At 45.6% G+C, this 24,812-nt stretch overlaps 1 protein-coding gene across 12 annotated transcripts in view; it reads right to left on the bottom strand.

Moving 5' to 3' along the window:
• The window catches only part of LOC311216963 (uncharacterized protein), a 113,044-nt gene that overhangs the window by 18,777 nt on the left and 69,455 nt on the right, over positions 1 to 24,812 (bottom strand). For 5 of the 12 annotated variants that reach the window (XM_084298663.1, XM_084298664.1, XM_084298651.1 and 2 more), the window contains 4 exons: positions 22,481 to 22,709; positions 8,113 to 8,236; positions 5,481 to 5,648; positions 2,502 to 3,591 (listed from right to left, as the gene is read on the bottom strand). In XM_084298663.1, coding sequence (XP_084154789.1) covers positions 2,502 to 2,591 — 90 coding nt within the window. In that variant the 5' untranslated portion in view covers positions 2,592 to 3,591; positions 5,481 to 5,648; positions 8,113 to 8,236; positions 22,481 to 22,709. The other 7 variants (XM_084298655.1, XM_084298662.1, XM_084298659.1 and 4 more) reach the window with 6 other exon arrangements.

The raw sequence follows: 24,812 nt of genomic DNA, 5'->3' as shown, positions 1-24,812 counted from the left end.
AAGTTGAGAGGGTAATAGTAAAGACCAGGGATATATCCCAGACCTGTGCATTGATAGTCACTGTATCATTATGTCATTGAACCCAGTGTGTTTTGCCACAGGTTTTGCTTTCTGACAAAACTTCCTCTTTCATATATGCAATAGGATGGTCTACTAACCTGATAGGTCAGGAAAATAGCTCATGTAATCATTTACAGCTGAAATATAAAACGAGAACCATAATTGTTTATGACAATCTAAATAGTATCATAAAAGTGATCGTTATTGCTAAAGTAATTCACCCATCCAGGCTTCGACGTATCTGCTGTGAACAAAAGGGGAAAAAAAAAAAAGAAAAAAAAAAAAAAAAAAAAACTTTTTCTGGCAACATTGCCTTACAAAATTTTACACAGTAAATTTTATTCATGAGAAGTGTAAGAGATGTTGCAATGAAAAACAGCAGCCACAAGTATCTCTTGGCAGTGGAGAAACAGAAACAACAATGCAACAGAAACCAATGCAACTACTCAAAATACTGGTAGCAGAAAGAGATTTTGTAGGTCAGCATAAGAACCACATCTTGGTGTTCAGACAGCTGTTAGGTTTTAAGAAAATTTTAAATATATATGGGGACTTTAAAAGGCCAGAATTCATCCCTCATAGGAGTCCACTACTTTGAGAAAGAAATATCATAGTTGATTCTTCACCAGATGGACAACTGAGTAAAAATTCACCGAATGCAGTTCCCTGACATTTATATATCACCAATTCACTCTCCAATTCTGCATCTCACACCTGCAATATCATTCAGTGTTTATGCAACATCAATACTTTGTGGGCTTGGCAGAAAATGAGAGCCCCTTTGGCAAACAGCCCATGAGGCAAGCTGTACCCCAAAGGTGCTGCCCTTGAAGCAGAGAAGATGGAACCAGGGCAAAAAGAAAGAGAGATTTCCTTTTAATCCTGTGGATGGGGAAGTCTCACAGAAAGATTATAGCAGTAATTTTGATCCTTGACTTCTTTGATGTCAAGGCCACGGTCAGTAACAGAGACGCAGCCTCGCTAGCTCCCAGCTAGCCAGGGCTGGTGGCCATGCCAGGAAGCTGCACACCAGCCAAGCACAGGATCACAGAATCGTAGGGGTTAGGAGGGACCTCTGGAGATCATCAAGTCCAGCCCCCCCTGCTAAAAGCAAGTTCGCTACAGTAGGTTGAGCAGGAAAGCATCCAGGCAGGTCCTGAATATCTACAGAGAAGGAGAATTTACAACCTTTCTGGGAGCCTGCGTCAGCGCTCTGTGACCCTCACTGTGATGAATTTCTTATGCGTGTTTGCGTGGAACTTCTGTGTTCCAGTTTTTGGCCATTGCCCCTTGTCCTATCACTGCATGACGCTGAAAAGAGCCTGGCCCCATCCATTTGCCTCCTGTACTTTAGATATTTATAAACATTGATCAGATCACACCTTTCAGTCTTCCCTGTGCTGATCAGACCCAGGTCTCTCAGCCTCTCCTCATACTGGAGATGCTGCAAGCCGTTAAACACCTTTGTGGCCCTCCTTTGGACTCTCTCTAGAAGATCCTTTTTTAACTGAGGAGCCCACAACTGGACACAGTATTCCAGATGTGGCCTCACCAGGGCAGAGCAGAGGGAAAGGATCACCTCCCTTGGCCTGCTGGTCACACTCTTTTAAATGCGCCCCAGGATGCCATCAGCCTACTTGGCCATGAGGGCACATTGCTGCCTCACAGCCAGCCTGCTGTTCACCAGGACTGCCCTAACAGGACACAGGGTTTTCACCAGATTTGTGATTTTTGTACCAAAGTGCTGTGAACAAAGCCAGAAATGGTGCGATGCCTCCTGCTCCAGGACACTGCAGGGAGTTGGAGGAGTCAGCAGCGCAGAGTGGGTGCTGCACAAGAGCCAGACAGCTGAGGGGCCTCTTTCTGGAGTGTGTGATGAGTACAACACCACTGTAGCCAGCTGCTGAGCCTCCTCTGGAAACACAGACTCCCCCCCTTTCCCTCTGTGTCCTGCTTCATCTTAATACTGTTGAACTTTCTACAGCAAAATTACTTAATATCTGAAAGCTGATGAAAGGCACAAATCAAAACAACCTTGAACATCATGAGGGAGCAAGGACCAAGCCAGTGTTTGCTTGCCAGGCTGGGCCATTTCATGGCATGCTGAGCATCCACCACTGCCAAGGCCAGCACACACAGAGCCATGCAGAGAAGCAGCCAAATCACAGTCACCCACCTGCAAAAGGTCCCCTCTACCAAAAGCCCTAGGGAAACAGCAGAAGCTGGCGGCAGCCTGGGAAATGTTTGCATTTTTCACAGACCTGGTCATACCTTCTGTAGCATTCATATTCACTGTAGAATGACAACTGTGATTTTTGCCTTCCCTAGCACCAGGCAGCTTCTGTTACGACTGGCATTTTGTTTAAGGAAAGTGATAGGAGAATTATTTTGAAGCCTGCATAAAAGCGGCTCTAGCTATACACTACGTATACCATGCTCACACACTGCTTGTATTTCTGCTTCGTTTCACTGTCAGTCTGTGTAGAGCTGCAGACATTGGCTGAATCGGGTTGAAACAGTGATGTTGTCATATTTGGGGAGAGAAAAAGTCTGAAAAACAGCAGCTCTCCAGAGGTGAACCGTGTCTGTACTGGCTTAGAGCAGCACTTGGAAAATTCCCACGTGAGGCGACCTCATCTGCTGGAAGAAATGAATGGTGTCAACTCCAGAGTTTACATCAGTGTCTAAAGGCACATGCACAGCTGAGCTTCTTCCAAAAGGCAGATTGTTTTCCAGAGGAGCAAAAGTTCCCAGATGGTGCGAAACTGGAACCACATCTGCAACTGTGAACCTTTAACCTAGACATGATTTGTTGTGTTTTCAGGACAGACACCACGCACCAAACACCAAGGGAGATTTTGACCAAAGACACATAGCACAAGTAATATCCAAAAGCATCTCAGTGATCAGAAAAGAAAGGGAGCTCAGATCTAAGAGCCAACATCATAGGTAAAACAGTTTGGCCACAGCCAGTCAATAAATTAAAACAAAATACAAAGTGTTCTGTAAAAGGAAACTGAAAGAATTTAGCACAATTATTACTGCTTAATATCAAAACTAGCTATTAAAATTTGCCCTTTAATTGTAGAGACCAAGGACTAGAGAAAAGAAACTGCAGTTAAAATCCAGGGTTTGGTTCATGGTCACTTTGATTTCTTCCTGAAAAAAAACAAAATGGTGACCGTAACTCTTTTTTTTTTTTTTTTTTTTCCGTCCATTGCTAAGTAGGTGTTATGGAAATTATGCAAGCCCATCACCATAAGAGGGTTTGAGTCTAGGTTTTCTCAATGTTAATAAGCCAACAAAAATTCTTCTACTGAGTTAAGTTACAGCTACAGATCAAGCTGGGTGCCTCCAAGGAGCAACCCTGATTTTCCGATAGCCTTCCAGTTTACAGTCCTCCCTCCTCCACATCCCCAGTGCACGCCATCTGTGTTGTCCAGCTGCACTTCTGGGCCTGGGGCTTCATCTTCTCCTGGCTGGTCTCCTGTCTTCAGGCGATTCTTTGCAAGTGTGACTTGTCTTTTCCTCCTGTCTCAGGATTAGGAAACTTTTAGGTAAAAGTTTTGTTTCTACTCCCTTGTATTCTAGTTTCAACTGGGGCTGGGTTACAGTTTCTCTGCTTAAAACCAAAAGGTTAAAAGTACATTCCCATGGCATAAGGCTCCATTAATTGTAGCTACTAGGGCTAAGCTGCTACTTATTTTCCTACAGTAGGACATCAGGAAATCTCTTGTCTCCTGAGAAATCAAATTTCTGAGACCATGAGCCAAAATGCATGAGTTACTTTTCCTTCAGTACAGATTTTTAGATACATCAAAAAGCACACCTTTTCACAGACTAAAAAGAAGAAAAGGAAGAAGGAAGGAACATTAGGGTCCCTGGAGCAGGACACAGACACTGCTCCGATCTCATCTGCCTGGCCACAGGACTAAGGATACTATTGGGTGATTACTGAAATTCAGGCTTACCCCTTTGAAGCACAACTATAACAACTGTGAAATCAAAACTGAAAAGAGAAATAAAGACGACCTCTGAGGAAGGATTTGTAGTATTAAGCCTGGTTGGTAAAAACTCCACTGACAAGGTCTTCCTTTCCGTGGGACAAAGCTCTTTGTGGTGGCTACCAGCACCAACTGCTACTCTCAGATAAGAGGTTTCAGAGCTTTCAAAGGCAGCACCAGAAAACCACAGCCAAGCTCAACAGCAGAGCAAGGAAACCCATGTTTAAGTAAATACACAAGGCGCCGTTCCCTGATGGTCCTCCTCACATCTCCTTTAACTACAAAGGAAACTCTGGGTTTTATGTTCCTGACACATGGCCAATACAACCTTCTTGTTAAGGATCCTTCCTGCCTTCTGGTTTCTGTGTGCCACATCAACCCACTTTCCTCCTTTCCCTTTGGCATCATGGCATGAAGGCAAGAGCCCTGCTTTGCCCTAGGCAGCTGCTGCTCCAACACACCAGTGCCCGCGGAACCTTATGCACAGCAGGAGAGGTGCCTGCACCCACCAGCAGGCACCTAAGGGAAAGAGCTGTGGGCATCCTTCCCTTAGGGAATCCAGGCATTTAGGAAACAAGACAAAGTCTGTGCATCTCCCTCCCCTGTTGTTTTTCCCCCAGGGAACTGCTCTTTTTGTTTTCATGGACATCCCTCCATTGTCAGGAAGCAGATCCAAGCAAAACCACTGAACTGCTCTGCTTTATAGCTGCTTAGAAAGCACTGCTTGCAGTGCTTCAAAGCTTCACCACGTACCTTTCTGTGGAGACCAGCAATTCAGCTACTACTGTTTGGATGGCTTTCCTCAACGGAAAGAGCAAGATTTGGGGGCTAGCAACTGTGCCAGAGCATCATCCCCATGCCAATACAGCACATTTCTGCCCTGTTTGCTGCATCCTGCTGCAGCTGCCCGTTTCATTCCTTATCAGAAGCTGTTAAGGGGGAAAGCCCCACTGCTGATAAGGAGAGCTTTCAGACCTGTCTGTTTTCAGACAGGGAAAGTTCAAAGCTCTTATTTCACTAGCAGGTTCGTGTGATTATGGTTTCTGTTTTGATCTTTATTTCTTGCTTAATGATGACAAGATGCAAGGTGGCTTGCCAATAAAACGAGCCCTTTACGGTAAAATGTGCTGCTGCTGGCATCTGGAGAACAAGGGGAGGAAGACTTCAAAGCCTGCGAGCACAGGTTTAGGGATGTGGATAATCCCTAACCATTTCTTTCTTTCCCTAATCCCTAACAGAATTTCTTTCTTTCTATTTCTGTTTTTTGAGGGGACGGGAGGGGCAAAAACTATCAACATACGTTTTAGTTAACGACCAGTGCATTATAAGGTTACAACAGGCCAGACACCTACAGGGTGGTTGACCCCACTCCTTCCCCTATCTGCCTGCGTAGCTCCATGAGCCATAAGCTCTTACCCTTATCATCTTTCTTTACTCTTTCTGTCACTCGATGCATTTCTTCTATATCATGATGGACAGCAGAGTCTTTCATTCCATTTTCTCAAGCTTGTTTCATCAGCCACTTCAAGTCTTCATGTAACAGCAATTTCTTCACCAAGGTAAGGTTCATTCCAGTAGGAGTATCTGGCAGATCATGAAGCAGAATATAATTGGATGTAGTAAGTTGCTAAGAGGTGACAGAAGCTGAGTAACTAAAATCACATCCTAGAATTTTGGTAAAATTACAAACATAAACAGAGTGATTACTGGTATCTTCAATAGTATTATCTATGACTATAGAATCACCACAGGTTCTCATGCAAACACAACCTTTCCCAATATATACAAGTACAGTTTCAAGGGTTTCATTAGGGTGTATCTCAAAGCGACAAATATTTTGTTTACTGTCAAAACAAATGTCTTGGGCTTCGAATGTGTTAAGGGCATTTAAAATAAACTGATGATCATTTTCTTCAGTTTGTTCCCAATGGGATAAAATGTCTGATAGAAGCCACTGACTTGCTCCTAAGGCCAATAAGGATGATTTTATCGGTCATTCCAATTTCCTTAGGTCATCCGTAGTAGCAGTTATTCTATTCATCGGGACTTCAGCATCAATGCTATTTAGTATACCTAATCCTGTTCCAAATAACCTAGTTGTATCCCATAACATGTCCTAAGACTGTTTCAGAAAACATCTATGTAACCATGCTAACCGAAGGAAATTACAAAAGGAAATAAAATATGTTCAGTTGTATTCAGCCGGCAGGGTTAGAAAGAGGGTGAAATAACAATCTTTGACTTCCCATGTGTAGGGATGTTTGGGACTAGTTAGTACCATTGCTACTGTTCCAACATGAGGCATTTTCACAAGCACAGGTTGTCCAGTGTAAAATCCTGCAGGATGTTCTTCTGGTTTATAATAAACCTTTGTGGTGATTGTAGTGGTAGATACACAGAAGGCTTTCTCTATCTCTGTCATGTTTCAAACTGCAGCAGGCAAAGGTCTGGGGTTAGCAGTTAACTGTCTGTAATCTCCTGTAAAACGGCATTGCCTGTTTGGTTTCTTTACCAGCCACACCGGTGAATTGTAAGGTGAATGAGTCCTTTTAATAATGCCTCTTTCTTCCAATTCTGTTACCACCCCATCAATTCCCATAAGTGCTGCTGCTAGCAACAGATATTGCCAAACTTGAGCAATTTTTGCAGGGTGCAAGGTCATGGATGTTTGTAACAGGCTCAGTTTCACTATGCCTGAATCCCTTTCATGTGTCAACAAACTGCACAATCCCATCTGCGAGTTTCTACATTTGCCCACGTAGTATGTAAAATCCTAAAATAGTAGTATATGCAGCACCTACTAATACCCCTGCCCTGATTAATTTTTGTTCCTCTGGCAGCCAAAGGGAAATTTTTGTAGTGGGGCATTTTTTTTCCACACCACAGATTCCTGTGAATTTAACCCTGTGTTGAGCAGGTGTTATGCCCAAAGTTTGTGCTGTCGCATGTAATTTTCCTAATTACTTTAGGCAATTACTCCACACTCACCACCCTCATGCAGTGAAGGGGCGCGCGTGACAGCCTCAGCTTGGCACTGCCACAAGCTCTACACGCCAGGGAGTGATGTCTCCTCCCAGTCCACAGTCCACTTTAGCCCAGGACAGAAAGTTGTGACATGTTTGTGTGCACTTTGTTCCTCTTTCTGTCACCTGACCCACAAACCAAAAGGTCTGAATCAGCTAATTGTGTTTACAAGTTGTACTCTGGGAATAAGGCACGTTTCTTGGAAAGCTAGCTTTGGGTCTTTTTTAGCAAGTATCACACATACACAATCAGGCTTCAGGTTAAAGCACAGTGCTGCAAGAAAACTGCTGCCCTTTTGGAGTATCTATGGATAATTTATTTCGCTCTTACAGTCCCAGTTCAGGGCTACAACTACTCTATTAGAAAAGCATTTCAGACACTGGGTGATTCGTTTATTGTTATACTCGCATTCCAGGCTCAGAACATTCAATTAGAGTTATTTCCTCTAAATTAAAAATAAAACAACAACTCCTGTTTTCTCTGGCAGGCATGCTGGCCCTGGCTAAGACCCATGGTATAATCTCATGCACAAGGTTGAATTAACATCTCTCTTCAGTATGTTCTTACACCCTTACACCTTGTTTTTCTTCTACTACTGTTAGCTTTAGTTCAGGCCACCACCCTCTCGAAAAACCCTAGATGCATTGCATCAAACCTTTCTACTTTATTTTTTTTTTACTGCTCTTTGAAACCAGCACCACTTACTTCCAGATTCACCCTACAGCCACCAAACCTGCCAGGATTTATGCACGCAGCTCCCAAGAGAGCTGTCCTGTCTCTTTGCACAGACTCACAGACAGCCTGCCCACCCCAACCAGCGCATCAGCCAAATGTGCTTACCCCAGCTCCAGCACCTCATCCTCAAGCTGGAAGTCCCAAAAGCTCACAGCCCAAGACCAGACAGCAGAGGTGGAACCGACAACGCTATGTGCCCATCCCACAGCAGCAGCACATCAGGACACGGCTATCAGAACCACACAGAGCAGCTGAGAGCACCTGTGCCTGGGGGCTGCCCCCTGCTCACCTTCAGTTCATGGAGCTTGTCTCTGTGTCCAGCCTTGCTCTTGCTTGGGGGTGTATGACTTCCACGTGCCCTCTCTTTTTTTGCCAAGAGAAAAAATTAGTCTCGCTCTGCTTTGTCTTGTAACCTATTTAAAAAAAAAAAAAAAAAAAAAAAAAAAAAAAAAACACAGGTTTTACTGGAGCAGTTCTGTGAAAAGTTACTGCTGAGGAACATTGTCAGCTGGCTGCAGCTCCCTTCACCTATCGATTGCAGTCGGAAACATACAGGCATAGTTTCAGGGTTGCTCAATTTGCTTTGCAATTGCCCCATAGCTGGATGTGATACGTGCTGCTCTGGAAGGGAGAGCTTGTGTACCCAAGCAGCCACTACATGGCACTACTTGATTATACAGCATGTTTGTGTTTGTACTCATTAGCAGAAGTGAGGAAAAGCAGGCTGATTGGGTAGACAACTGAATAAGAGCGTTAAGCCAATCTGAATTAAAACCTATTTAGCACTCTTTGCTGCAGGTTTAGCATCCAGTCTCCACTCCGGGATTAGTGCAGTGGATGCCAGCAGGGATTACCATGGATATCAGCAAATATTGGGCTTCACAGAACAGTTGAGGTCAGCAGGGACCTCTGAGTCCACCTGGCCCAAGCCCTGCCCCAGCAGGGTCACCCAGAGCAGGGTGCCACCCAGTACCATGTGCAGGTGGTGTTGGGAGACCCCCAAGGAGAAGCACCCAGCACCTCTCGGGGCAGCCTGTGTCAGGGCTCCAGCACCTGCCCATCAGCACAGGAGCATTCCTGGTGTTGGGAGGGAGCCCCTGTTCTCCAGCTGGCACCCAGTGCCTCTCGTCCTGTCCCTGGGCACCACCCAAAAGAAGCTGGCTCTATCTTCTCTGCTCCCTTCCCTCAGATATTCACAGACATCAATGAGATCCCCCATCAATGAGGAGCCCCAACTGTCCCTGCCCCTCCTCGCAGCATAGCTGCTCCAGTCCCTTCAGCATCCTGGCACCCTTCTGCTGGGCTCTCTCCAGTATGGCCAGTCTGCGTTGTTCTGGGGTCCCAGAACTGGACACAACACTCCAGGTACAGCCACGCCAACACCAAGTCAAGAAGAGAGATCACATCTCTTGACCTTCTGGCAATACTTGACCTAGTGTTTGCTTTTCCAAGTCCTTTTATTTGACATGGCACTTGGCACTGTGACAGGTAAATAAAGCTTAGCAAAGCACAGCGTGGCTGCAGCGCAGTGACATGGCTGTGCTCGAGCACTGGCAGGAAAGCCCAGGGGAATTCCCTGTAAGTCTCAATGCAGATATTCCAGATCAGAGCCTCCCCAGCCAGCCCACATAATGCAGCCGTCACTGGCAATTCTGTCGGTGCAGACTGGGGGAACTGCCAGCGCCAGGCACAGTGGATCTGGGAGTTACAGCCAGAATTACATCAACTCCCAGCTAACTAACACGAAGAGAGATCTAAATACAAATATGTTCTGCTGACACGGTGATGGCACACAGAAGCAGCGAAGGGAGCATTATTCGTTCTCCCATCACACATTTTGAACCATAACTGAAAGCACCTCCAGCACGGGCTGACTGATAGCCCATCTTCAGAGTTTATACTTTCTTTTAAACACATCACATGGTATCCATAGGAGACAAGGTTTCTCCAGGTGTGCAGGTCTGACAAAAATAGCAGTGCAATCCTTTCCCACCTCAGCACACCAGGTTTCATTCACCTGGCTAAAAACACCGCTTGTCGGTGTGGCATCCTGCCCTGCCAAGCACGGCACTGGCTGGAGCAGCAGACAACAATTTCCCTTCTGTGAGGGGAAATGCTTGAGCAAAGCAAAATCTGCTTTATGCCACTATGAAAATCCCCAGTTAATGAAAAGCATGACTGGGAGGAGAGAAGTGCAACCACAACTCTACTCTGATCCAGGCCTGGCAACGCAAGCCCTGGTCGCAAGTCTTGGTTATTGTTCTCAGCCCAAACAAACAGCAGTAATGCATTCCCTTGGGAACCACTATCAGAGGGTGGGGGGGCTGGCAGCCTGGAAAACACACAAGTTCAAAACACAAATACACTGCCAATATGCAAACTTATGCCACGTGACAAGCCTGCAAGCTTAAAAGCCAAATCACCAAATAACTCCAGCTCCCAAGTGGAGTTATTACACACAGCATGACCTGGAGCAATCACCCCTCCTTTCCCATGGTCTGGTCTACCCTCTGCAAAAGCACAAGCACCTCTTGGTCTCAGAGGGGGCACAGAGCGTCTTCTGCCTGAGAAAGTCACCCCTGAGATGGCTACGGAGTGCCACAGCTTGCTGTAATATCTGTGTGCTGGACAAGGATTTTGTAACCTACCCAGCCACCTTCTGACACCAGGCAGTCTTGTTTGTGTTTGCATTGATGAAAAGCAGATTCTGCATCTTTGGATATTTCTTCATCAAGCCTAAAATGGAAGAATTGCAGAATACCACTCATGCAAATAACAACAACTGTATATTTGCTCTAAACTACAGAAGGCAACTGAATACTTAAAGGCAATGACCTTGCTAACATAATCTTCTGTATCTCAGGGTGCCTCATCCCATGTGCCTTCTGAAAAGCTTAAATCTAGATGTGGCCCAGGGAATTAGAGAAACACAAAGGTTACAAACGTTGCATGCAAAACCTTTGCCAATAGATAGAGATCAATCTCTCTCCATGTGAGAGCTGGCAGCACTCCTCAAAGAGCAAAGCAAAGGAAACAGCCACGGCACCCTGTCTGTTTCCCCTGAGCCCTTGTTTTTCCTCCTATGACTCACACTCCACATCTGACCATTGCTACTCATTTGGCTGTTTATAAGAATTGGATTAATGCAATGTGGATTTCGCTTTTGGAGGAAGTTACTTCAGCCCTGGAACATAAGACAGGGGATTTTGGGCTACTTCCTTGACCTCCGGTATTGTGCTGGAGTCCAGCGACCCAACGAGTTCCCGTGTTTCCCATACCGCTGCTTCCCTCAAGTAAGGGAGAACCAGCTAACATCTCCCTCTCCCCATACACTTTCCAGAGGATAAATAGACACAGATTTAACAATACACACAGCCAACCTCTGACACAAGTGGGCCTTTTCTGCTGCCCCTTCTGAATAGAATGCACTGGTACCAGAGATCTGTAGAAGTTTAACTTTTTTTCTCTCTAGAAGGGAGTCCTCTCTAGTGGGTCCCTTACGACCCACAGCTCTTGTGGAGCTGCCACCAGCAGGTCACCCCCCAGCCTGAACCAGCACTGCTGCTTACTCAAACAGTACTACAAGACTCACAACTACACCCACACATGCCAGGCAGGCCATGAGTCCACTCTGTGGCCGCTTGTGCCTCTTGGACAGGGCACACCAGAGAAGATCCAAAGTGAGGTGGGTCCCCAGGTAACGAGCTGTGTGGCCAGATGCTGCTCCCCAGACGGAGCTCAGGGAGCTTCTATAATGCAGTCTGCCACCCAGCAAGGGGAATCCAATCCCCCTTTAACCATCATCTCGAAAGTAAGACTATTGAAAGCATCACATAAACAGCAGTTTTTAAGATCTAAGATTATTGCTTCTCCTATCTTGTTTCAAGACCACTGGCTGAGGATGTCTCACATCAGCAGCTTTGGCAGGTGATATTTATTCCCATGAAAGGTTAATTTTACGTCTACTTTTAAACAAGATTCTTGCACTGATGTCAGGGAAACTACTCTGATTTTTTTAATGCCTAGAACATAAGGACATTGTTTACAAGGAAGCAAGCAATGAGTAAGGCTCATTTCCTAGTTGAGAGCAGCTGGTTTACACTGTCAAGAGTCTTGCACTCAGAGGCAGAGAAAAATCCCCACACAACATCTGCCATGGTTAACCAGGAGAAGGGGACACAAAAACAAGCATTTTTACTTTCTGTTTCAAGCCCAGGCTCCCAAGCCTTGCTGCACACACGAGCCAGTGAAAACACATCTACCATGACGGGGAAGCACCTCCAAGCCCAACTTCACTACTATAAAAGGAAACATCTAAACAGCAGAGAAGTCTGGATTTGCGCATGACATGGATGAAGTAGGAGTCTCTGCAGTTAAAGTGGAATGCATTCAATTCAGTAAAGGAGAATTTCATTCTTCATGACTTGAATGTAACTAATGACATCTGGCTGAAGTATCACATGCAGGACCTGCATTAAGGATGTGTATTTTATTTGAAAAGTTGATCAGGCAAACAGATTGCTTTTGTTTTTGTTTTTTTAAGCATTCAGAGGAAATATTTAAACAGTATTTTTATTGGCACGACCTGTTAGAGCATGAAACATTGAAGAGCACAAACTACTTCAGGCTGAGCAGTGTAAAAGCTGCACAAGGCAGCTGTTTCAGTGTAAGATGAGCTTTTTCCCACCCCCCAGCAAACATCAGGTGAATTGCCCCTTCGTTCACTCAAGCATTAGCTCCAGGAAAAATGTTATAGCTAATGCACACCTCAAAATGACCCATCTGACAACTTTTCTTTTCCCAGCAAGGGACACTAAGCCACCACTTGCTGATGGATGCCTTTCTGGTACACAAACAGAAGAGGAGGAGGACACAGACCAAGGCTGATGCTGGGCACTGGAACTCCCACAGGACCCCTTTGCTCTGCAGGAACCTGTCCTGCTCTAGGCACCATCTCCAGATCCCATTGGCATGGCACAAAAATGATCATGAAGAAGAATATAAAGAGCAAGGATGAACCTGTGAGGATCCACCATCTGGCTGAGACCAGAACACACAAGAGGTCAGAGCTTAAGTTCTTCCCATGTGCATGGGAGGCACACTGCAACAGCTCAGTGGCTTGTGAGAGACCTAGCCTCTCGAGTAAAATTAACAGCTACCTAAAGCAACACTTCATTTATTGCAGCCAAAGGCTTTCTCATTTGAGCACATATTTCCTTTTGTGCCCAACAAGAAAATGGCTTAGATCTATTTATCCTGATGTTCTCAATCAACCTTTTCACACCAAAGTCTGACTCTTACTGAGGACACACTTTTTTCCCCCCTCCTTCCTCCGTTTGCCATAACTACAGTCCTTTGAGGACTCATACAATATCCTGTGACAGTGGCTTTCACCTTCCTGAAATCTTTCAATCTGCAGAGATTTTTTTCTTCCATAAGGCAGTCAGACACTGGCAAACTACAGCTCAGATCCCTCAGGACAACTCACTCTCCACACATTTTCCTTGTTGCTGTCATTCTTGCTAGCATCTTTTAGTCAAAGCCCTGTCAACTGTTCTATACAGAAGAGATTTAAGTTTCAGAGAAAACACACAAATGAGCGACTTCAGGCAGCTCACAATTCAGTATTGCCCAAGACAGCTTACCAAGCAGTGACTGAACAAGTTAAACAAGAGGAAGGACAAGTTAAAGGTTTTTCCTTCCTGCTCTAGAAATAGAGATAGACCTTAACTAGCCATTACTGCATCTAGCCTATTGTTTTCTAGAATGAAGAGAGATCCGTTATCCAAATGTGTACGTGTGAAGGTGCAACCAGGAAAGGAGTTTTTCCAAAAGGAATGGAAAAGAGGCTGCATGGGCTACTGACACAGTGTCTGACCATCCCTTGGTACAGCCATGAGCTCTCAATCCGCTAGACAGACAATGGGATTATGACACATATTTTAAAAATATAACTACAGGTAGCACCAAGCTACAAAGTGAAATAGAACATCAGAAAACACAAGGAAGGAAACAGAACAAAATGAAATACAGCGTGCCCACATCTATGTACATGTTAGCTCATGTTTCAGAAGCATAGAACAGCACTTAAAAAGATGGAAGTAGGGGCAGGAGGTGAAACATGGGCTGCAGGAGGAAGGGTCAAGAACAACATAATTAAAATGACCAGAAGAAGAGCCCTTTGCTACAGCACAACGTGACAACCTAGAAACTATTAGTTCATTTAAGGATAGGACTTATTCATGGATGAAAAGCCCAACAGAAGCTCAAATGCCATGGCTTCAATGCAAACTCCAGCTCAAGGAGTCCCTCAACTACTATTTGTCCAAAAGATACAACCCAGAGGTACACTGCCTCCCAAGGCATTTGCAGACAGTTGCATACATGGACTAGATGTTGGGGTTCAACCCAAGGCAGCAGAGTAGACACCAAGTCAAGATGCAATTTCTGTCTAAATTAGACAGTTGAGTTTATAAGCAGCCTTGGGGCTTTAGCCTTGCTTCCATTTTTTCATTAGAAGAGCACTGGACACAGAAAAAGTGTGGATGAGGAGGTTCAATCAACAAGCATGAATAGAAACACCCCCAAGGTTTTGGGACTAAGGTGGTGAGAGGCAATGAAGTTAGACAAGAGGAATTATATTTGGATTTTCCACACAAAAACATACACAAATAATTCTGTTATTTAATTCCACAGAATTTGTGAGACCATGCACTTTCTCCCCTCCAAACCTTAACCCTAATTATGACCCAACACATACCTTACAAAATTCTCCCATGAAACAGTGCTCACAATGGAAGCCTTTTGGTAGCCCTCAACTTCCCTCACATGGCCCCACTCACAACGGGACTCTCCACTTTCTCTCTCTCCAAATCCTAACCCTATTTAAGACCCTAACCTAATACCCACTCCACCTAAGGCTCCCATGAAATGGCGCTCACAACAGGAGAAGGTAGGCCCCACGAGTAGCTCTCAGATGCCCGTGAGGCCTCCCAGGAACCCCACTGCACCCAGAGGCTTCCCAGTGCACCCTAGAGTCTCCACAGGCCTCCCAGTGTAGTCTAGCATCTCCTGAAATAATTAAAAGTAGCAGTGAAACCTCCAAACTAGACACAAGGTTCATTTAATCTACCCTGAAGTTTGTTTAGTCACAGAAACCATCAAAATTCACACCACAAGACTACAGCAGAACACTGACAGCTTACACATTTCCATCAGGAACTGAACCAGAGCCCCAGAGTCCCCATTTCCCTAGGCTTCATTCACAAATAGGACATGTGCTTTCGTGTCAGACCACGCCCGGTTTTCCTGTGGGTTTGATTGTTGAGTTATCCCTTCCATGCTCAGATTATTGTCTGCAGATACTATCTAAGATTTTTTTTTTTAAAGGCTAAGCGGAAAAAAAAATAATAAAAAAAAAATTCAGGAAATAGCTTCAAAGCAAAAGGTCTTCCTTCTCTGTGCTTCATAGTCTCATACGTTGCTCAGGAACAAATACAGTTTTTTCCTCACCATTCTGTGAAACAAATAGCACAAAGCCTTTCTCTTCCTGCCCCTTGCAAAGGTAAATGAATTCATAAGGACTTGGAGACCACAGAGCAAGGAATGCAGAGGAGCAGAGTAGCACAATGCACTGCCTTCAGGTGATCATGAAATAATCCCTTTACAGGCACCGAGAACAAATCTAGAGCTGAGGATCACAAGCTGGAGTGGCTTTGTTGCAAAGAATTAAAGACCCCGGCTCAGCAAGCCCCAAGTCACAGCCACTGGACTCCTGGCTGCCTGCCCCGTACCGCTGGGGACCTTCCTCTGCAGCATCCTGCTGCGGCACTCCCCCGTGGACAACCCCTGCTGAAGCTGGTGGATTTATAAATCCTTTGCTGCCAACCAGGCCTAGGTCTGCCACATGCTTGAAGTTTTGCCAAAGACAAACAGCTGTAAGGCCCAACCACTGCAAAACAAACATCACTTTTTTTTTCTGATGGGTTCCCATCATCGCTGTAGGGTTGGGGGAGAAAACAAAGCTAAAAGAGATTGAGCAATGCCAGGTTCAAACAGATTCATCATCCCTCGCCTCTTGAAGAAGCTGGAGGACCACTGGTCCCAGCAACATTGCAGAAACCCTGTGGTAAAGGGAGCAGCTGCAGGAGTTGCTCCAAGCAGACAGAGCACACTGGAGAGCTGCTGGCAGCCTATGTGCTGCACCTGCCTTTGTTTAGCTGGAAAGTTAATGCGATTACCTCAGCATAAATACAGCTTGTTCTTCCAGTTTGCTTTTAAATAATACAAGCAGAAAGGAAAACAATGTTTTGATGTGATAAAACAGAGAGAGTAAACCAATATTGTTGATGTGATAGTATCTGCAAATGTACACAGAAGAACTTGACTTGCTGAATCCAATAATCAGCCACCATTTCTCTGTCACTTCAGGAAGCTGAATTTTGTTTTTATGGAAAGCCAGGAAGAGGTAATGACATTGGAATTAAGAGCTTCACATTTGCCATAGGAAAGAGGAGAAAGCCACAGAGCTTGGGGCAGATGAGCAGGGCAGAAGCTGCACGGCTGGAGCCCACAAGTGAGGAACAAAGGGAAGAGCTCATTGTGCAAAATGAAGTGCTCAGCACAGCGGAGGGAAAAGCCACCGGCTGCTCAGAACAGAAGGATTTTCAGATTTATCCATATTTGAAGTATTTTCCTTGCTGAAACTTTGTCTCCAACAGGTCTCTCAACTTCCCTCTCTGCCCCGTATCACTGCAGGGGACATCAGCTCCTTGGGTAGAGGCCAGCAGTACTGCAGATGCCATTCATTTAGAGTCCACAATTACCCATCCTGGTGCAGTAAAGTTGCATCTTTCAAGAACTTTCTGCTTCAAGTTATTGCCTGATTATTTTAAAACGTGTTATGTTTGTTTAGGATCACTATACCACATCTGAGCTTTTAGAAGAGGCTTCAAAGCCCAGACAAATGGCCTTGCACCCAGGGAGGTGGCAGGAGGACAAAGCTGCTAGAGGAGGAGGAACATGTATTTGTACTCAGGTACCACTGACACCATGCAGTCACATCACAAGTCACCAGCAACACAGGGTCTTAGCTCTTAGCTCTTTTTCAGAGGCAAAGCTTGGTCCCTTCACACTTCTGAAGAAGTTGACAACTTTCTGGGTCTGCTGAGTAACGCGGTGATCTTCGTTAACTTTTTTCTTCCTAAATTCTTGCAAAGCCAAGTTGAACAAATAAACTCTCATCAGCAGAGCCACACATGGTCACAGCCACCACTGCTGTAGGATACATAGAGTAACATCTCTATTTCAGATCTGCATTTCCTATAATGTTTTTCTAAATACACTGCATACTCCTACAGCACAATGGTGTTAAACTCTGAACCCCTGCCCCATGGTGGAAGTGTTGTACAAACACATACCATAAAACCTTTATCTCAGAAGTTATCTGAGTTATCAGAAGTTATCCCAGATGCAGGGAGGCTGGGAAAACACTGCAAGCCTGATTTATTATGAATATATTCATTACATGGTGAAAAGGGATGCTAAGCTGCTGAGTGACAAGCACATTTAGTAGATAGATGGTGAAAAAGTGGGGCTGGAGAGAATATTGTGAGATCTACGTAGGCATTTCACCTAACATTTTGCTGCAGCTCTCCTAGCAGCCAAGTACCCGGGTGTTCATGTGAGAGCGCTGTGTTCTTACCCGCAGGATTTTGATTTTAAGCATTACTCACTAGTGGTTTTCTCGTGAGCCTGGAAAAGCCCAGAGGGCAAACTTGAACTGACTGACTTGTTTTTAAGACGTATATTAAAAAAAAATAAAAAATAAAAAAAATGCATTCACAAAGAATTGGAGTTACTAACACCAGTCCCTTTTCTCATGGAAGCAGTCTAAGATGGAGCAAACTGGACCAAACTGGACACACAGCTCTATGCAGGCTGCTGCCACACAGCCCCACGACCACAGACAGCACACGAGTGGCAGCGGGAGCGATGGCAGAGCTGCAGGGCACCCTCTGCCCCTGAAACCCCATGCCTGGGTACTCTGCTGTCTCACACAGATCTCCTCACTCATCCACACACCCTTCTGCAGAGGATTAGGATGTCTGCAGTGCCTGGGGCTAGCAAGGAAATAGATCAAGAGTTAGCAAATTTGTCTCAGTTAGAACCACATGCAACCCACACCTTTGGAGCTCAGCCTGGTTCAGACACCATAGCCTCTGGCTCAACATTCATCACCCTAAGAGGAGGCACCACCTTTATGAGAAACAATTAGCACCCAAAGGCATCGTTAATACTAACAGACACCACCCCTTTCACAGTGCTCCATTGGATGCCTGCAGCTGTCTGCAGCCTTCACGTACCCTGGTCCCCAGACACACCGCAGGATGCGATGGGCAGCACCAGAGCATGGCTGCTCTGTCCAACTGTACCTCCCAAAAAAACGCCTGGGGTGCCCCAGAAACCCTCCACCTGCTGTCATTGCTTACAGACCTGAAGCAGCAGGGAGGAAACAAGCAAAAATCACACACTCACAGCACTTGAGCCGAGGGGTAGGGTGCCTGGAGCAACAGAGACAGCTTGGGAAGGAGACACAGGAGCAGGGGAAAGGTCTGGGCAGAAGCATCAGGATACAAATGGGGAAACTGTCACACATCCTGGGGTGGTGGCACTGAGATGCTGCCCTACACCCACTGTCTCCCAGGGGCTGGGTGCTGCTGCGTGAGCCTCTCCTGCCGCTCACAGGCTTCAGAGCACACGGTTAGGAGTTCTGCTCACTGCATTTACCTGGTTTGGCTGTCAACTCTCCTGGTTAAAAAGAAAACAAAAAACAACCCCCGCACAAATAAACAACCAGCTTTCCCTACTGGCTTCCACACGTCATAGTGCTGGTGCCCACTTGCACAGGTCCAAGTAGATAGCAAACTAATAGATCAGATTTTAATACAGAAAGCAAAGGCAGCAGTATGATTTGGATTACTGTGGTATTTTCACACAGCGCTTTCTTGCCAAAACAAAATCACTAATCCTTTTATTTGTTTTAGCGTTCTAATTTCGTCACAAGGGGCAGGTGCTGAGCTCTGCTCTCTGGGGACAGCACCAGGACCCAGAGGAACGGCATGGGGCCGGGACAGGGGAGGGTCAGGCTGGGGGTTAGGGAAAGGTTCTGCACCCAGAGGTGGTCGGGCACTGGGACAGGCTTCCGAGATATGTGGTCACAGCCCTGAGCCTGCTCGAGGTCAAAGAGCATTTGGACAATACTCTCAGGCACAGGGTGTGTTTTTTGGGTGGTTCTGTGTGGAGCCAGGAGGCGGACTCCGTGGTCCTTGTGGGTTCCTTCCAACTCAAGATGTGATTTAATGATTGTCCCTGAATTGAGTCAAAATTTCCCTGATGGTCTGTCTAGTGGAAGATATATTAAACAGATAATGAGACTGAAACACAGAAGGTACCTGTCTCTTCCCAAACTCTTGAAAAAAAAAATATCTTGAAAAAGTCTTCCCTGCAAAAACTCCAAGAACTGTGTCTTTAGATAAGCCAGGAATGAGACCTTCCCCAAGTTTTTTCTACTTTCATAACAAAACCAGGCATTTCCTCACCCTACAGTTGTGTACAATGAAGGCTGGCTAGCAGCCCAATGTCTCTTCATCCTATGAAATGCTGAAATAATTCAGAGCTGAGGTTTTAGGCTTTCTTCAGTTCAAACACGAGAAACCCAAATGCAGAGAGTTGTAAGCGATCAGCACCTGCTCCCTTTCAAATTGTTATCAGTGCATCACAGAAAGGAGGGGGGAGGCCAAATTTCGCAGATTTCTTCACAGATGAGAAGATGGAAAGTCTTTACTATGGCAGACTTCTCAAATCTTCCCCAGGGCCATAACTTTAAAAGGACAATAAAGTTACAACACAGCCTCAGATTCACTTTCTGTCTTAGTGCTAGGGGAATTTTGAAAGTGGGAACATCAACAGGCTGAATCCAAAACAGCTGCTCGAAATCTCATTCAGAGAAGAATGAAAAAGCAGAGCTGCCTTTGCCCCTTCCTCTCCTCTCCATGAGCTTGCTCTGCCTCCCATTCCCAGGGCAGGGACTCACTCTCCCTCATCCCAGGCTTTTGTAGCCACCACCCAGGCACTCTGGAAGCTCCTGATGTTTTCTGCAGGTTGTACTGTGGACAGACTTCGAAACAGAGCTGGGTAAGATGTGAAAGCACTTACAGATGAAATCAGCTAGGAGACAAGATGCTTTTCATTCCTTTTCTAGAAATACACTTGCAGGGATTAATTTCTCTCCTCCTGTTTCAAAAGGGCCAGAAGTATGAAAAGCACGTTAGTGGAATGATGCTTGCTTACAGGCATCAGAAAAAGCTTTTACAACTTCCTAACTGTTCTCTGTCACAGGAGTAGTTCCACCAGGCCTGGCACACAATCACGTTATGCTCAACACTGCACAAATACAGAAACAAAAGCCTAAGCAATTGTTATTTCTAATCTTTGCAATCCAGAAGTTCCTACAACTTACTGAAAAGAAAAACAACAGGAAGAAACAAACAACAGCCTCTGAACCCCAAATGAGAAACCAATCGTAACACAGCCAGAGTCAGTAGTCCTATCGACACAAAAGAAAGTACAAAAGTTGTCCATTAAAGCTGCTTCTGCTCCAAAACGATCCAAGCAAAGTTTCTCCTTGTGCTCTTGTAATTTGGATGTTGTGCTGCATTCCCAGGGTGTGTGTGTGGGGAGGGTTGAAGAAGATGCATACACTAATTTGAAGTAATTATTGCTCTAATACTAAGCTTCTCTTCGGCAGCAGGTATCTGCTACAAAGCCACCTGCAGGCTCTCCCCTTCGCTCACCTGCCACCTCACAGCCCCACCATGGTCCCTGTAATACATCTGTGCCTGATGCCATGTGCAGCCTCTGATTAAAGGCTGCCCCAAGCAGAAGCACTCTCAACCTAAGACTCTCACCCTCAGTGGGGACAGTATGGACAGCAGTTAATTTCAGATCGACCCAGTGATCAGAGAAGAAGCGCCCTTTGCCAGCCTGACGCTTCTGACTGCAGAGCAGGGCTGAAATTTCACATCTGGAACAGCTTGGGATAAGCTCCTGTGCCAGTCCCAGCATCAGCCACTTGATGGCCATCCTGCTTTGCAGAAGGGCAGCAACAGGATCAGAGCGAGCCCCCCAAGCTGGGAACCTACCCGGGACCCCACCAGCAAGTGGGGAGCCAAGGGGTCCCCAAACACCTCCCGAGCAGGGCTCAAAAGCACTGCCACGCTCCCCTGGCTGCCGCAGCCACCCAGGGTGTTTTTAGAAGTCAGCATGTTCCCAAAAGCCACCCGAGGTGGCACAGAGCAGGTAGGTTGCATGACCAGAAAGCCTGAGGAGGAACTGGTATTTCTTAAAGCAGCAAATAAATTTCTTGATATTTCCTGTTTTATTCAGCAATGTTTTGCTCTGGGTCCATTTCTGTGGCCAAGTGGTGAATACACTGAGGAAAGTATGTTGAAAGGCTGCAAGGGGGCATTTGAAACATGGGAGCACTAAACACCAGCTGGCCTCTGATGCTCTGATTTGGCTCAGCTTGGTCTCCAGAACAAAGGACCCTGCAGTGCTCCTGCCCCTGCTCTGAGAAAGCAGCCCAGCAGCTGGGGCATGTCTGTACAACACCATCTCAGCCTCCCCCATCTCAGTTACCAACTCCCCAGTTGCTTTTTATTTCCATAACACAATCTGGAGATGTTGCTTGATTGCATCACAGCACTTCTTTATCCAGGGCTTGTTGGGGCACACGGTGTTGGCAGCTCAGGACCTGGCAGAGGCACGACACCCAGGTCCCACTGCACGACACCTACATGGCACTGGGTGTGCACAGCTTCCTACTGGCACCAAGCACACCAGCTCACAAACCCAGAGCAGGACACACCATTGCCAACATCCTCTGACGCTATCTGGGGACACACATCAGCTCTGTGGGTGCTGTGGGTAAATGTGGAGGAATTGGCATTGTGGGGCCATCTAGCTTCCTCTTAGGCAAGAAGTATAAAGCAAGGAAAAAAAATAAACAAACAAACAAAAATAAACACATCACATTTCTAGGACTGCTGTCACTGGGATGAAGTGAGGAGAGGGCTAAGACACACTGGTGGGTGGTGTGGGAGCGTGCACATGCTCCTGGGCACAATTCCTTCTGTACCTTGCCTACCTAGAAAGCAAAGCTCAGTTCCTTGAAAAACAAAGTGCCGAAAAGCTCCGCACGCTTCGCCTGCTTGAGTTAATGATTTTTATTAAGTGCCAAGTTCATTCCAGTTGATCACACAAGGTGAACAGGGCACCCACACAGGGCACATAGGAAACTAACACCAAAGCTCCAGGGTCAAACCGTTTCCTGAGAAACTGTACTGCAGGACTAATTCAGGAGTCAGAAAAGCCACTGCCCACACAGTTTAGGGCCTCAGTCCAGAGAGGGGAGCTCTTAGATGAAATATTACTACTGTAAATAATAATAACAGTAGCTAATAACAACAGCAGCTTGAATAAAAACAAATCAAATACTGTTTGAGTTAAAAAATAAAATACTGAAATAGATAAAATCATTAACAGGGTACCTCTAAAACTGACAAGGAAATGCATGTTAAAAATGCTGACAACTGTACCTGCTCTTTCATCCCAGCTGCGAGAGTTCACGTAGCTCAATGCTTATTTTATGATGATCCATCTGATCCAGACAGGATGAGTAATTACACATGACACCAGGTGCCACTCCCCACACAAGTGGATGTTCCCGAGCATGGCTCTGTTTCACATCAAATCTTTGCTTTCCCTTTGCTCGCAGTCGTGAATTGAAGCAGTGAAGCTTGAGGATGGTGTCTGTCTTACTGTCTCCTGGGGAAAACAGAGCGACAAAAGATGAGTGTGCCAGGGTGGCAGTGACAAGCAGCAGGTTTCTCTTTTCCATACAGCTTGTCATCCACTAGCCATCATTATCTTAATCCTAATCTTATCATAACCTCCACTATCAGCTTTAAATGGATTTTAATATAGCCAAATGAAATGCAAATGCATTCAACAAACAAACCCAGTCAAGCAATCATCCTTACGACCTGATACCCATAGCACTTTGCCTTTCTTCCTCGCCCAAGAGGGGAGCACGGTGCAAAAAGCTGAAGGCTTCTCCTCCCCTTGGCAGGAGCTGCCCAGGCTGGGGCAAGTTCTCAGCACGGGGCACAAACAGGGCTTTGCACTAAAGCAACTCCTGGAGCCTGCAGCACCTTCAGCCAGGTGCACATTTTTTAATTGGTTTGACGGGATTTTCTGGACTGCTGATCACTGTGAGGTAATTAAAAACCTGTGCAGCGTGTTGAACGCTATATCACATTTGAGATTTTAAAATCAGAGAGCTCCTGTTAGCACCAATGGTGCCTCATTTTGTGTGTAAATCCAAAGGGGAGGGATCTGCAGGTGGGTGAATCAGGGAGCACACAGGGAGAGTGTCCATAGCAGCATGCCAAGGAGAAGTGAAATATTCATACAGCTTATGAAAAGCATCCATGGTTCATGAAAATAAAGATTTAAAAGCCATGAATTTTGCAGGTGACAAGTTCTCACTTGTACGTGAAAAGGCTGTCTCACTCACTAGGGGGAAAAAAAGGGGGAAAAAATGTAGCTTTGCTTCCTGGTTTGAGTTTATTAACTGTTCACTAGTTTTCTGAGGTTTCTAAGATTCTTATGGCTTTGTGACTCTTTTTCATGGTTTCTCAAGAACCAGCTAAAATGTGTAAGAAAGACTGGCCATGCCCTCACCTCTGTGCATGCAGTGGAGTGAGACCACTCCATAACAAGAGCCAATATCTCATTCTGTCATTCTCTCTCAATACATTCTCTAAAGGCACAGTTTTGCTCAAGAAGCACACCAAACAGATAACAGGGCATGCAGAGAGATGTCATTACACAGATGTCTTTAAATTAGAGACCATACTTGTGCCATTTTCAAGGAGTTCAGCATCACATCTGCCTGCTTTGACCTTTCTCCAGAAGCTTTTCCTAAGCCATTCTACCTCTAAATGCTGTGCACAAGGAATCAAAACGATCAAGTCCTACATGACCTCAAATGATTGTCTTTCATTACATCCCTCTACAGGATGCCTTTTTAACAGGATCCCCACTGCAGCCAGGGGCCCTACATGATAGTGCAATTCAAAAAAATAGCCATAAACCGCAAAAACAAGCATTACATGTGCGATTCAAGTTAGACCGAGTTACCATTTAATTCTAAATCTAGCACATGCTCAATCCCAAAAGTGCATCCATCCATTTCAGTCCCAGCTGGGCATACCAAATCCTAGCTATGCACTGCAGCATCCTCCCAGACTGCTGCTTTGGGGACAAAAAGCTGCCGAGAGTTGCTGTGCAACTCCTGGATCAGTTTTAAAGGGCAGGATTGTGGTGACCAACACAAAGAGTTAAGCTTCATCTGCTTAAAACTTTCTGCAACATGCTCCTAAAACCACAATATTTCTTCTCACAGCTTTCTGTTGCACAACCCAACATCCACAATCCTCAGGGTAATCAGGCTGCAAAAAAGCTGTTCAGGAATTCCTGACATGCCTTTTTGTTTAGTTTTTGTTTTTATCCCAGTGTCAATACAGGAAAACCCCAGCAATACAGATTTCTCTGGTTTCTCATGGTGTCACTGGTGTTTACTCAAAGTATCTCATTCAGCAGATGATGAAGAGTCAGAACAAGAAGCTTCCAGCAGTGACGGAAGACCCAGTCAGCTAAAGCCACGCTTGCTCCTCTTTACTCCTTGTGCAGCAAGTATTAGAAGACCAAAGGGGAACCAGCTCAGTTGGTCGCTCCACCAGCTGCAGAGGTTCACAGTAACACAAAATCTCCTCTGGCAGCTCAGGAGGCTAAAGAACGATGTTTTCCACAGGAAGCAGATTTTTTTAAGACAAACAAATAACAAAGTAGCATACTTCTAAGTCA

Source organism: Netta rufina (assembly GCF_964035555.1).
Source record: "Netta rufina genome assembly, chromosome: 19".
Taxonomy (NCBI): Eukaryota; Metazoa; Chordata; class Aves; order Anseriformes; family Anatidae; genus Netta; species Netta rufina.
The sequence above is the reverse complement of the archived record's forward strand: the minus strand, read 5'-3'. Positions and strand labels throughout refer to the sequence as shown.